This window comes from Arachis stenosperma, chromosome 8 (genome assembly GCF_014773155.1).
Source record: "Arachis stenosperma cultivar V10309 chromosome 8, arast.V10309.gnm1.PFL2, whole genome shotgun sequence".
Classification (NCBI taxonomy): Eukaryota; Viridiplantae; Streptophyta; class Magnoliopsida; order Fabales; family Fabaceae; genus Arachis; species Arachis stenosperma.
The window spans coordinates 45,045,140-45,060,059 of record NC_080384.1 but is presented as its reverse complement, the minus strand read 5'-3'; the positions used below and the strand labels follow the sequence as shown (position 1 = coordinate 45,060,059).

Genomic DNA, 14,920 nt, shown 5'->3' with positions numbered 1-14,920 from the left:
CTTCTATAATAGTGTATTTTTTTTTTGAGTTATTTTTTGAGAATTGAGAATATCTTCCTCTTTATTTCTTCTCTTGTTGTTAAAATTAAACCCACTTCTATAATAGTATAATACCAACTTTCATAATTGATCAGCACAATAACCACCACCTATCACTTTCATAATTCTTCCTGATCCATTAGAACATCACAACTCAGAGTATTCAGTATGTTTTTTCTTGTATTGTTGTCTTGCATTGCTTTAAACTACTATGATCACATTTTCAATTACATATATGAAGTTCATCCTGTCATTTAAAACTTAACTATATAGGAGATTTTAAGAACTTGGAGGTTAATTACTTGCAATTATCTAACCATTCTTGTCCATGCTTGGCTTTGCGTGTCAGGAACATTCTTGATCACATATTAATTTCTTGTGCTATTCATTTGGATTAATTTTTGACAGCTTGCAGATGTGTTGCTTTTTGTCATAATTAACACAGTTAAATATTAAAGCACCCCAAGCTGCTCATGTCACCAACTTGTGGAGGGACTTCTCCAGTGAGTTGATTGTGGAAAAGATCAAGTGCTTCTAATTCAATAGATTCCCAAGAGAAGATGAGATTTCACCTGAGAGATTGTTGTAACTGAGGTCTAAACTGATATAGAGATTTTTGGCATTTTTCAATTTCTGTTTTAATATGGAGAATAACACAGCTTTTAGTATGGTTGATAGTTTAGTATGGTTGAAAATATATTGAGGATTATAGTTGATGTATCAATACATTTCTTTATGCTTTGAATTATATTGACTTGCTTGTTTAATATAGTACCTTTCTTTTAATTTGATAATACGATGATTTGTTTATTTTTTGAAATATTATAAATATTCGAATATAAATTAGATAAAAATTTGTATTAAATTATATTTATTTTGTATGAAAACAAGTTTATTTTGTAATTAGAAAAAGTAAAAAAAATTCTATTTTACCTTACAGATGGATTTACAGACGATTTCTGTCTGTAATCATGATTTCCAAAGTTTAAATTACAGAGGGAAAATCTGTCGAAAAATCTGTAATTACAGACGGAAATCCGTCTGAAAATCTGCCTATAATTACAGACGGAAAATCCGTCTGAAAATCTGCCTATTACAGACGGAAAATCCGTCTGAAAATCCGTCTGTAATTATAGGCGGAAAATCCGTCTGAAATCCGTCGTAATTACAGACGAAAAATCCGTCTGTAAGTTTGTCGCCTTCAGGAAATGGAGGGAGAATTTACAGAGGGAAAATCCGTCGGTACTGGTAAAATCCGTCGTAATTTTCCGACGAAAAAAAATCCGTCTGTAAATAATTTCCGACGAGGCTTTTACAGAGGGACAAAATCCGTCGGTAATTTCGTCGGTAACCAAAAATCCGTCTGTAATATATACCAAATCTGTCTGTAAATCTGTCTGTATTAAATCATTTTCTAGTTGTGTTGATTCATCATAACTCGGTCATAATTGAATTAGGTGTCTGCTTGATATGTTAATAAATTCATATATACCCATACAATAATAAAATTGTAGATAAATAACAAAATAATAAATAAATTATATTATCCACGTTAGTATTTATATTTTTTTAAAATATATATCATATCAATAATTTTATTAAAATATTTTTATAATTTAATAAAAACAAAAAATATCTTTTTATTTAATTTAAAAAAATCTAAATATTTTTTTATGTTGGACAAAAAATAATTTTTTAAATTAATCAAATTTTAAAATTCAACTTTAATCCTATAATTTTAAATTTTAAATAATTTAAAAAATAAAACAAAAATATATTTAATTATTTATTCATACTAAAAAAATTACTTCAATCTTATTAATCTCGTGAACCTTAATCTCTCATAGTCATTTACACTAAAAAAAATTTAAAGAAGTGCTTCAACAGTTCCATCGAGAATACGACATCATTGATGATGCTAAAAATATGTTGGAACGAGCTTGTCCTTCAACAGTTTCATGTCCAGATATCATATTACTGGCAACGAGAGACGTAGTGGATTTAGCCGAAGACCAAGTTACAATGTCTTGATGGGAAGAAGAGATGGGTTAGTTTCGAATGCAAAAGAAGTGAAACTTCCATCGCCAACACTGTGGGAGTCCAAAAGCTATGTAGTCCTTCGTTGCAAAGGGTTTTCCCTATTGGCAATGGCAACACTCATAGAACACTACAAGAAAAATGTTGAATATTGTCGGAAAATCGAATAAAATCCGTCAAAAAAATTTTTATCGTTGAATTTTATGTCGGTATTTATCGAACAGAATAAATTTCGTCAGTAATATAATATCGACGGATTTTTGTGTCCGACGGTAATTTCTGTTAGATTTAGCTGCAAAATATAGTTAAGAAGCAAACAGAATTGGTTGAATGTTACCATTAAAAAATTTCCAACGATAATATTGGGGCCATATCATATGTCTCTATGTCATCTTACCATCAGATTAACTCGACGGTAATGTCGACGGAAATTTTTATTTTTTATTTTTTTGAAAAAAAACTGACTAGCCTGTTACCATCGATGTATTCCAATGTAGTCTTTTTTTTATTTTTTTTATAATCTTTTTCCATCCATCTATAATGTACTATAATAATTAATAATTAAAACAATATTTTAAACCTGATGTGAAATATCAAACATACAAATTAAAAATATGAGATGATGGTAATTGAAATATCTAAAATGATGCTAATTACATTACATTCTTTTCAAAGTTTGGTAAAAAAATACATATTATAGAACTATATTTAGATTAGATCTATTCAGATTCATCTTCTTCGTCCTCTAGTTCACCATCTTCCTCTTCCGAAGTAATTTTCTGATTATTGAATTTTCCTTCTTCTTCTTCGTCGCCATCGATTCCGTCTTGTTCTTGAAGACCATTGTCCTCTAGTCTAGCGTTAGCATCTAAGCCAAGGTCAATGATGTCATCATCCATAGCAGCCGACCTAAGGGTGATCAACTCACTAGTATCAACAACCATTTTCGAAGGAGTTGGGTCATCAATCTAGTAAGATTTCTGACCTTCTGTCTTATCATCAAACTCGATGTGACCTCTTGACTTAGTCTTAACCACAACTACTCAACTAGACTTGCATGAACCTGAATAAGGCAAATAGTATATCTGTTGTGCATTTTGAGGTAGAATAAAAGGATCGTCGTGCCTATATTTTATAGTTATATTAACTTCAGTGATATAATAGCCCTTGTGCTTTTGTGTTCCTTGTCACAAATTTTGATCATACCATTCACATTTAAATATGCACATGATACGGAACGTAACCCAGGATAAGATGGAAGATCAAAGAAAGGGACTCCTCTACCTCAATTTGATTTCCTGATGCAACAGTTAAGGGAATCACTCTACCTCACCTGTTCACACCCAAGTTTCTCAAAGAAACTCAAAGAAAATTTCATTCATCAAATTAAGAAAAAAAAATGGCTACCAGGTTTTAGAGGGTTTTTATACCTCTCAAATTTAAATCCCTAACTCATAAGTTCACTAGAATAAAATATGGGACAAATCATAATTGGGCCTAAAACAAACAAATAACAAAAAAATAAAATAAACATAGAATAAATTCTAAGAAGGTGATGTCTCTTTTAATCCATCTTGACTAATGAGAGTCTTCAATGCATGTTGTAAAATAGTAAGACGTGTGACTTTTGATAATCGTTAATCATTCTCTTGTCTAATTCTTGATGCATCTCCTGAACACATGATTTAGCCATGTTTGCAAAACCTTCTTTTACTCTCTTGGTTGTTGCTCTTGTAATTGGACCAATTGGCATATGACAGTTCTCAGTTTGTCCCATAGGGCTCGTATCAGCACACCTTGTACGTAGTGTGACAAAAATACTCTAACTTAATAATGTTGTGCAACATACCAAATTAATCAGACTAACCCCGACTGAATTTCCACGAACCCAAACTCTGGTATTATCTGATTTTTTTTCTAATCGACCACTATAAAGAATGGAACTAATATCCATTAACATTGTATATTGGGTAGCTAGTACCCTTATTCATTGGGCCCCAACTAAGTACAACTAGTTCCGAATCTGTTGTGTTAGTTAGATGCACGCTAACGTATTTTCTGAACCACCGTAAAAAATTGTTCAATGGGATATCAGAATTTGCCTCTTGGAATAATCTATATGATAGAATAGGATAAATAAGTTTTGATTAGATTAAGAAGTTAGTATTTTATGAATTGCAATATTTACGAAGACTTAAAAAGCTCACATGAGGTCGGGTGAAATCTGATCATAGTTAAGCAACACATTTAGATGTGCAGCATTGATTTCCTTCTGCACCAACCAATAGTTATTGCCCGCAACCATTGCAGCTCCTTCGGAAGAAAAGATTGGGTATGTTATTCCACTTGATGAGGATTTTCCTCTCACATCGTACCTTGCAACCCTTGTTCTTCCATTTTTACATCTCTCACCACCCGAATTCTTGTTGATCGACAATCGAACCTATTCAAATTCGAGACAGACCAGTTAACCCACTGCTCATCCACTTCTCCGTATTCCATCCACATCCAATACTCATTTTTGAACTCGTTACGGGAGAGGTGAAATGTTATATCCGCAAGTCCTAACCACTTAGTCAGCTAACACTTTTCACACGGACACCTAAAAACTCCTTCATACCTAAGCAGTTCCATGCTAAAGAGTTGCGCAACAAACGCGTCAATCCCTTCAAAGAATTCAGGTTTTAAACCCTCCGTCCACCGTTATCCCTATTATACATCCATAGACGATGACTTGGAATCAAATTGAAACACACACCCTAGAATTTAGCAAACAACACCAATTATTAAATTTTGTAGAAAATTCGGCAGAGTGTACCATATAATAAGGAATTCAGTTTTTTTTCCCTGAAGTGGAAGAGGTATACGTCAGCTTCAAGAGAAACGGCGCGACGGACACATGCAAAGGCACTACGACGCTCAAATTAGTAAGAGTAGAAAATGAGTATAATGTTACTCAGAGTGAGTAGCGTATCTTTACATAGTTGAAATTTGGTATTTATAAAATGTTACCTCTTTGAAGAGGTTGAGATATTTGCTGATTTTTCGGTCATCATTTCAGTTTGTTTTTAAGTGGGTTGTTATTAGCGAGATTCTCTCTAACTGAAGATAAGCCGCGTTTGGTATTGGGTTTGGATTCCGATTTATAAGCAAAGTTGGACCGGATTATAATTGCCGGATCACAGTCCCCAAACTTGACCTGTGATATTTTTTAATATGACGGGTTGAGCTTATGAGTTTTGTGGTGCTATAAATTAAATAAGAATAGTGACTATAAATATAGCTCGAAATAATGATTGTCATCATAGTTCGGATTAGTGATCTCAATCATAGTTCGAAATAGTAACTATAATTTAGAATAGTGATAGTAATAATGGTAGTCCATGAGTTCAACTTGTTGTATGTTTAAAAAATGATAGTTATGTTTGAAAATGACTTTAGGTGAATAGTAAAAAAAATTGGAAATTATTTTAAACAATAGTTAAATGATGAGGATAAACCCATGTTTGATTTGATAGCATAGGGAATAATATATTTGTTTGAGAAAGGTGTTGGAATAATATATTTGGCCGAGCGTTCTTTGTCAGCGTCGGATCGCCATTTCAGCTCACCGTTGTCGCTTCTCACTACTGCCAACAAGTGCAAAGGTCGTCGTAGAGCTCTTTGGCAGCCGTGGCCGAGCATTCTTTGTCAGCATCGATATGTGATGAAAAGAGAAAGAAGAATAAATTGAAGAGAATGTGTACGCGTATGTGTGTCGGGTTGAAGAGAGAAGGAAGAAGATGATGGATTATAGGAAGTGAAGTCTAGGGTTAGGGGTTAATTGTGGAATTTAAGGTTCACGGTGAGGCATGATAGAATTCGAAGAATTTGGAGTGAGTGTTAGGATTCTTTGAAGATTTTAGGGTTTTCTGAAGGAGAGAGATAGAGTTTTAAAAAGAGTAACTTATCATACCTTTTTTAAAAAGTTTTTTTAGAACTTTTTGGCTTCTGATGCGAGCTAAATACCAGTATAAAATTTCACATGTTTAAAATTAAAGATTTATCGTAAATATAATTCTAAACTGGCAACTAACCCTATCAAAATTTGGAAGGTTCTCATAAAAAATATAAAAATATAACGGTAAAAAATGTAAAAAAGATGTTGCATAAATATTTTAAAAAATTTAGTACAAGATTGTGAGGTGATATAACAAGTTTGTTAGAATGGTTTGTTAATTAATAGATGATTCTTAAATTATATTAATTCAAGATGAAAATTCAGGTACAGTCGACTTTACGTGAAGCTGATAGTTGAGAATCGTTAGATAAAAATTTAGTGAAATCAGTCAAATCATCTAATGGCTCTCAGTTATCAACTTCACGTGAAGTCGACTGTACCTGAGTTTTCACCTTAATTCAATCAACATTAGTAAACAACATGCATGAGAGGGAGCTATACACACTAACACACTATTTATTATAGCTACCAGTTTAATTAACTTCCAACCTTCTTGCTCATAGCACAAACGTAATTTCCTTGCACAAATTAAAAGCATCTCACTAATCTTATACTATATAATTAGCTATAAACCCTTGGCAATGTTGAAACCTAATCCATACGAATACACCAAATAGCAACGTCTCAAAGACCAACTTGTAATCCAATTAGACAATACAATACAATACAAGTGTGACAAATCATGAAAACTTTGGACCAATAGTCACCATTTTCTTTTCTTAAAAAAAGTTTAGGTGCAAGGCTCACGTGCAACGCCAAGCCTCGAGTTGGGCACATCAAAGAGCACACGGTGGTTCTGTTGCTGCATGTTGGCTATGACATTGAGGACCGAGTTCACGTTGTCCGGCGCGGCGGCCATGGCCAAGCACGAGATTCCGCCGGCGGTGCTATGTATGAGGATGTTGTCCGTAGGGAGCGTAACGTTCATGCCAGAGAACATGAATGTTATTGTGGGTGCAACTATTGGAACCGTATAGCATGTATCAAACCCTCCTAGTGTTGTCACTGCTATTTTCCGACCAACTCTTCTACGGAACTCGTTTCGGACTGCAATGTATGCTGGTTCAACTAGCCGGGTAAATACCGTACCTGGTAAAATTTAATAACAACATTATCCAAAAAGATAAAAAACATTAGTGAAATCAATTTTGATATATATTAATACAGAGTATGGAGTTGAGTTGGTAGACTATATTAATTGAAAATGTTATTATTTAATTATATTAAATTAAAAAAATTGGAAGTCAACATTACACAGCTAATATTACGGTCAACATTCAAAAAAAATTTATCTAAAATTTAATAAAAACTTATTTTTAGTAAATTTTATATCAAACTTATTTAACAACATTTGTTAATAAGAAAATCAGCCTTTTCTTTTCTTTAAAAAAAATGGATAAAGCTTTTTTTTATAAAGTAACATAAATAAATTTTATGTATATTATTATGATTATTTTATTAAAAGAATGGTTTAAGACATTACCAGAATCGAAGATGGTGCCGGCACCAGTGGTTGGGTTGAACGCCAATGCCGGCGGCGGGATATCAACAATTCTCCGGCCAACCCTAATAGCAACCAAGTTGACATAGTAAAGTGATGACCTTCTTGGGTTTCTGAGCAGTGGTGTAAATTTGATCCTCTTAGGTTGTGCTACAGGACCAAGTCTCAAAGATCCAGAGAAATTTAGGGCTTTGAAACTGGGCAGACAATAAGAGAATGTGGATTGGTACAACTTTTGGGTCTGTGACAAAAGTGATAATGGGCCTCGGCCCAAGCCCAATAGACCCTGCGGTGGTACTGAGCTCCCTGTGGCCTTCCGAATGCACCCAAAGGTGTAGGCTGGAATTGGGTCAGTGGCTAGTGTCACTGTGTCTTGGACCAAGCTTGCTGCCACGCTGGAACTGCCGTAGGTTAAGTTGAATGTACACGCGCTTCCACCGCATTTGGGGTTGGGTACCTGAAATATTTTCAAGGTAACAAATAAATAAAGAGGAATGTTAGGGTCAGTAACTTTTGTGATTTGTAGCTATGGTGTTTATCTAATTTGTTTTGCGGGTTACATGTTGGCCAGAATTTAATAAAGTTGTTGGCCTCCTAAACTTTTCCATAAATAAAACTAGGTGATTTAGAAAATAGTACGTCATTCATAATTATTAAAATCGAACTGGTAATTGACCTGGTTATACGACGGGATCACTTCAACCAGTGAATCACTGATTTATTTGGTTGATTCGGTCATAATTACATAAAAATATAAAATTATAAAAATGAAATTAAAATTAAAATTTAAATGTATATTTTTAAAAATATATTAATAAGAATTAAATATCAATTTTTAGATATAATTTATTGTGTAAAAAGAGATAATAAATTAGTCACTAGTACAAAATATTTTTCAATTTAAATGAACGAGAGAAAACAAAAGATAATACAATTAATATCAATATATCAATATATTTGTATAATGTTATTATTTATTTGATATCTATGTCAATTCATACTTTAAAGGGATAAAAAAATAATAAAAATTTATTTATGATTTATTATATATCTATTTTTTGTAACATATATTATTGAGAAACAATATGGTGTAGTGGCACTGGCAAGAGGAGGCATCTTATGCACTTTGTGGGTCTAATGTTTGTGGGTCTAATGTGGTCTGAAGTGCGAATCTATAGATTTTTAACGAATTTAATCAGGGTTGATTGGTTCAATTGTAAATACGATCTAATTGACTAATCAAATCGATAAGACTACTGATTCACCAATTTTTCGATTGAATCAATTAATCCGGTCCAATTTTGATAACTATAACTTTATTTATTAAAAAAATAAAAAAATAATATTTAACTTAAAAGTATAAAAGTAAAAAAATTTAAAACTTACTATAATAAGTTAAACATACCAATTTGACCATAAAAATGTTGCCAAATAAATATTTACTTTCCACCCGCTAGAGTTAAAAATGGAAAGTGACAACTAACTTTTTTTCATTTCGATTATGCGACTCGTGAATTATTTTATGCTGTAAAACAGTATAAGAGTGACACCGACAAGTGTGTGAACCTTTTAAGAGTTTGGATAATGGATTTGGGAATCTTATGAGAGAGGCAGCCCATGCGCATAATAAAATATAGACCAATTCTCTCGTGTGTTTTAAAAATATGCCAAAATTATTGAATTTAGTTTTGATATATGATTTTAAAAAAAAATTATTTTTTTGTGTCAATAAAATCCTTAAAGGAAAAAAAATTTACTCGCTTAAAATAGCAATCCTCCTAACGGAATATATAATATGAACTATGAAGTCCACCAACATATGCGTATTAGGCAATTAATTTTCGACAACAACTAAGATATAAATACACCTAGCGGTACTTCAGAATTGAACACATATCAATTATTTTTGGATAATATTATATGGGAAAGTATATATATATATATATATATATATATATATATATATATATATATATATATATATATATATATATTATATATATATATATATATATTAAAATTAGTTATTAAAATCCGTCATGAGTATATATATAAAAATAATTTTATACATACCTTTGCTTGTAAAATTTTTATAATAGTATTATAAATTAGAGAATTTTGTAGATTACATATTTAACTTCACTATCTGTCTACATTATCAACATAAATTAATGCATAAAAAATGTTATACGAGAATTCTTATTCTCATTCTTTTTATTCTCTCCAATTCAATGCAGTGATGGCGAGGATGAAGAACTATTAAATGGTGACAAGGACATGTGAACCTGGCAGTGTTGTTATCCAATATCTTGAATAATATAGGTTTTTATTTAACCAAATACCTTTCTTTTTGTTGTTAGTGGTTACCAAACAAACAAAAAATGTTTTCTTGTTAATATATTCATATTAAAAACAAAATTAAATTAATAGTTTGTATAATCATTTACTTATCTTTTAATAACCTCAAATATAACCAAGTTTACAATTACAATAGTTTATAAATATTGCAATCACCCTTGAAAGCTTCATATAGATATATTCTTAAGAGTAGTATGAAAAATTTGGCATTTTGTTGTATTATTTAGTCTCATTAATCTTACATGTGCGTTCTTGTTAGTTTTCATTTGAACAATTTTTTTTATGTAATCAACTATATTAAATATATACTAAAATTAATTATTAATATAAATATATATTAAATAAATTTAATTATACATATATTTATATATAAATATTAAATATGTGATAATTGATTTGATAACTGATTAATATACACGTAACATTTTTATGCAAATTAATAGCATTGTAATATAACTATATTTGAAATTGCGTAATCTTATCTAAAGAATATTAAGAGATCAACAATAGATAAAACAAATTTGGTGATAAGGGATAAAAATAATATCACTGTCTGATAAAAAGAAATATCAAATAAGATATATATATGAGGAGTGTTAGAAATTAGTATTTTTATTAAATTTTAATTAATATTTAATTATTAAAAAAAATTAAATAATTTTATACTATTAAATATAATTTCACACCATTAAAAATATTATTAATAACTAAAAACTATAAAATCTACTGTCTCTCCTAGATTTTCTCTATATTATATATTCGTACACTAATAAAATATCCTAATTTAGTGCGGACATTAATTAACCCCAATAGTTTCCATGTAGATCCGCTACTAGTGTACACGTATTACATTACTTGTTCCAAGATTAAATGAAATGAAACCAAAAAGACTAAAACAAACAATTGTTATTTAAAACAAAAAACAATTGTTATTTAACATTTTTTTTTGTGCACACCTTTATAGTATTGTATAGTTCTATTCACCTTGTTCATTCATTTTTTTTTTTTAAGTTTTAATCAGAAAAAGATTGTCAAATATTTCGATAAATAAAATGGAAACACCTAAAAATAGTAACAAAAAAAAAATATGTTGAATAAACGTTTTGGATTCTGAAAAATGCACATCACCTGTTTACACTGAGAAGCACCACAACGAACGCCCCTAAAAGTTGTTGACTTGGAAGGAGCAAAAGCCGTGGAAGAAGAACAACCAAGACAACCACTACAAGGCACCCAAGCAACATCATTGCTAGTGTCCATAGCCATGAGCAGCGTCTGTTTGGGCGTACCGATTTTCGCCCGAACAATGTAGGTCGGGCTCTGTGTGATCTGCCGTCCGGAGGCGATCGGCACCACCGACCGCCTCGCGACAAGGCTGGAAAGGTACTCCATCCTCTTTTGGTCTTTGGCCTGAAGCTGGAGGATGGTTTGTTCCCATGAGATTGGGGTTTGTGGTTTAAACGGTGAACATGGACTGAATATGTGGAACACTTTGAGGGTTGAGGTGTGGTGGTTGTCATCGTCGTCGTCACATTTTGGGGTGTGTCCTTGCAGTTGGGATAGCGATGAAATCAAGAGAAGGAATAAAGAGAGGAGTAATGGGGTGAGTGAGAGTTTCATGGTTGCTACAAGGTTGAGAGTATATTAGACTATTGGGTGTGGTGTATTGACATGCTAAGGACTTTGTTCAATGTGTATATATAGTACAACTTTGTTTGATAGCTTCTTTCTTTTGTTTTTTTCTTTGGATATTTCACCGAAAACTGCAACGATTATAGAATTGGTGGAGTTGAAAATGACCTATAGTTCAAATGATATAATCTTTCTATACTCACTTAAAAAGTTTGAGTTTGAGTCTCCTATTTTCGATAAAATAAAAAAAAAAGAATCGATAGAGTTAGAAGTAGTTCAAAGGTTCTTCTAAAGTTTAATTGAAATTAAATTAAATATAATAAAATAATATATTTATATATATAATATTTTAAATTAATTTTTTTAATTTAATATTTTAAATTCATTAACCGTTAAAAAATTGTACTAATTTGACCAATTTATTGATTTTTAATAGTTTTTTAATTTTTTAACCAATTTTCTGTTACACAATTTTTATTTTAAATTGAATGGATTTAGTGGCCAATTTCTAATTAACCTGGATCAAATGAATTGATTTGGTTCGGTTCTCAAAAATCATAATATGTGTGCTATGGTGCGTATAATTAAAGTAGTTATAGTAATTATAAATTTTAACAACATTTAAAAAAGTGTTACTAAAAGTAAAATAATATCTTTTATTATTTAATATTTTTTTATTAGAAAAAAATAAAAAGTATTTTTAAAATATAAAACATATTATTTTAAATTTTAACAATTTTAAAATATTATTAAAATTATTTAACCACCGTAATCATAATAGACATCATAGACCCACCTTATACACATTAATAGCATGATCCATGTTTCTGTGTATATATAGAAATTAAGTATAGACATTCAAATCGAATTGACATGACAATGTGACACGATTAGATTTGAGGTGTTGTTATATATATAATTAGTGTTATGAAAAATATTTATTTTTAAAAAGTGTATATTCTAATACTGTATAGATTGATTTTCACTTTACCATATTAAATTTTCAACATTAAAAGCATTTTTCACTTTTAGACTATATGACGAGATCATCAAAATATTTATGTATTTATTTAATTTTATTTGGTTAACATCTAAGATATCTAGCTTTTTCCCCTTTTCCCCAACCTATACATTCATAAATAAAAATTGAGGTTCTTGAAGGGTCTGCTTATGAGAAGTGCCTCTCATACATTTATTCTGTTTTCTTGGTTGTTTAGGTAGGTGTGTAATGGTACGGTATATCAAACCATCATTTTCATTCATAGGAGTGTGGTTTGAATACTTTTATTTGGTCAAATTTCAGATTAATGCTACCCATTAAGATATTTATAAATAAATTAACAAAAATAAAAAATAGTCCACTATAGATGGACCAGAAAAAAAATCCATTTCCGTTTCTATTGCACTTAACATACACAATTGAGATTGTGCAGAGTGCAGACACATAACATGATAACATTCTACTATTTATATATATTAGCACTTTTATGTGCTTGTGTACGTTTCACCATGTCTAACTTTTTATGTACAAATATAATCTTTTAGTTGATGGATCCATGGATATATGTGTAATTTGGGTGGCATATGCTTGAGGACACTCACTCTCACTCGGTGATACTAAAGTAGCTAGTAAAGTGGGAAGTGGGGTGACCACCAATATAATTCGGTAGGTGGTAACAGACTGTACTCCATTTGGTTTTGTAGGGTGCTAACCTTATTTCTTCTGTCAAAATTCAAGTTCAACTTGGAAGCTAACGTATATAATTATATATATATAATTTAATCAGTTTAATTTTAATATCTAGAAAAATATTTTACACAGTTATTTAATTATATATTTTTTAAATAATTATTTATGCAATAAAAAAATAATTATTTTTATTAATATAGTGATATGTAGGTAAGACATATATATAAAATTATTTTATGTTGACAATAAATTAAAATTAAATTATTTGATACACTAATCATAAATAGTAAAAAAATTTTTTTGCTGATATAGTCAAATTCGTTTTTGAAAGAAGATTTATTTTTTAAATTAGTTCCTAAAATATTTTTTTAATTAAATTTATCTTTCAAAAATTTTAAATTTGTCACATTAGTCCTTCTGTCATTTCTGTTGTTAATAGCGTTAAAATTTATTGATATGATATATACATTAAGTAACACTACAACATACACTTGACAGTTCTAATTAGACACTAATATAATAAGTTTATGAAATTAGATCAAATCAATTTTAAAGTGAGAAATTTCAATACATGAATGTCTTTCTCAATTTAGAGTTGATTTGATCTAATTTTATAAAATTATCATATTAGCAATCAATTAGAACTATCAGGCGTATATTGTGATCAGTATGATATCATTTAACTTGCCATATCAATAAATAATGCAATCAATAATAAAAATAACGGAAGAACTAATGTGACTAATTTAAAATATTTAAAAAAATTTAATTAAAATTTTTTTGTAAATTAATTTGAAGAACTAGTGATCGATCTTTTAGAAATGAATAAGATGATTTACTCTTATTACATCATTAGATTTGCGCATTTGAATTCTTGTTAAGTAGAAATTGTTTTATTAATATGATAATATATGTTTGATTTATTTATTTCTAAATATTTAAAAATAAGTGCAATTTTTTTACACACAAAATAAAGGAAAACACACATGCATACTGTGATATCCAAAAATTGAACAATATTTGTTAAAATTTCCCAACATTTTGATACAAATGATTTTGCTAGGGAAACATTTTTTTTTGTTTTAAATTAACAATTAGTAAAAAAATATTAAATGAATAAAGATTAAGAATTTGAGTCGACATGGTAAAAAAACCAAAAAAAAAAATATTTACTAATTATTGTAGTTTTCAAAAAATTAATTCCAAATGTTTTCTCAACAGTGTTGGTAACCTATGTTCCACAACCTCACAATTTGCAGCTTCTTCCAATGTCTAATTTGGTTTTGTTTCTTGAAACATATCTCTATTCTATAATAATCATCTCATAAAATTTTGCACCATAGATATTTATGCTTGGAACCATCTTCAAATTAAATTATAAAGCACTTATTTTCTAATTCCTTAATCCTTATTGAGACTCATCCATAAACTAAATATATAATATATAATCTCATCTCAATATCTCATCAATGTCGTCATTCCCAATACTTCTGAGTTCTGAATAGCTTCCCAAGCCGTTACTCTTCTGCCATCAGTATATGGTTGCTGTCAATAGTCAAATAGACATCTATTTTGGTCAAAATTATATTTATAATACTAATATTTTTGCCAGTAATATTATAAAAAATATAATTTTTTTGAAATTACATCTAGATATTATAAA

General features: G+C 29.9%; 1 protein-coding gene across 1 annotated transcript; it reads right to left on the bottom strand.

Moving 5' to 3' along the window:
- Positions 1-6,514: 6,514 nt before the first annotated feature.
- LOC130944936 (aspartyl protease AED3-like) lies at positions 6,515-11,590 on the bottom strand. Its single transcript, XM_057873535.1, has 3 exons — positions 11,064-11,590; positions 7,560-8,034; positions 6,515-7,165 (listed from the first exon to the last, which is right to left on the bottom strand). Exons 1-3 carry the CDS (start codon positions 11,553-11,555, stop codon positions 6,807-6,809), a joined length of 1,326 nt encoding a protein of 441 aa, XP_057729518.1. The 5' UTR covers positions 11,556-11,590; the 3' UTR covers positions 6,515-6,806.
- Positions 11,591-14,920: the final 3,330 nt, after the last annotated feature.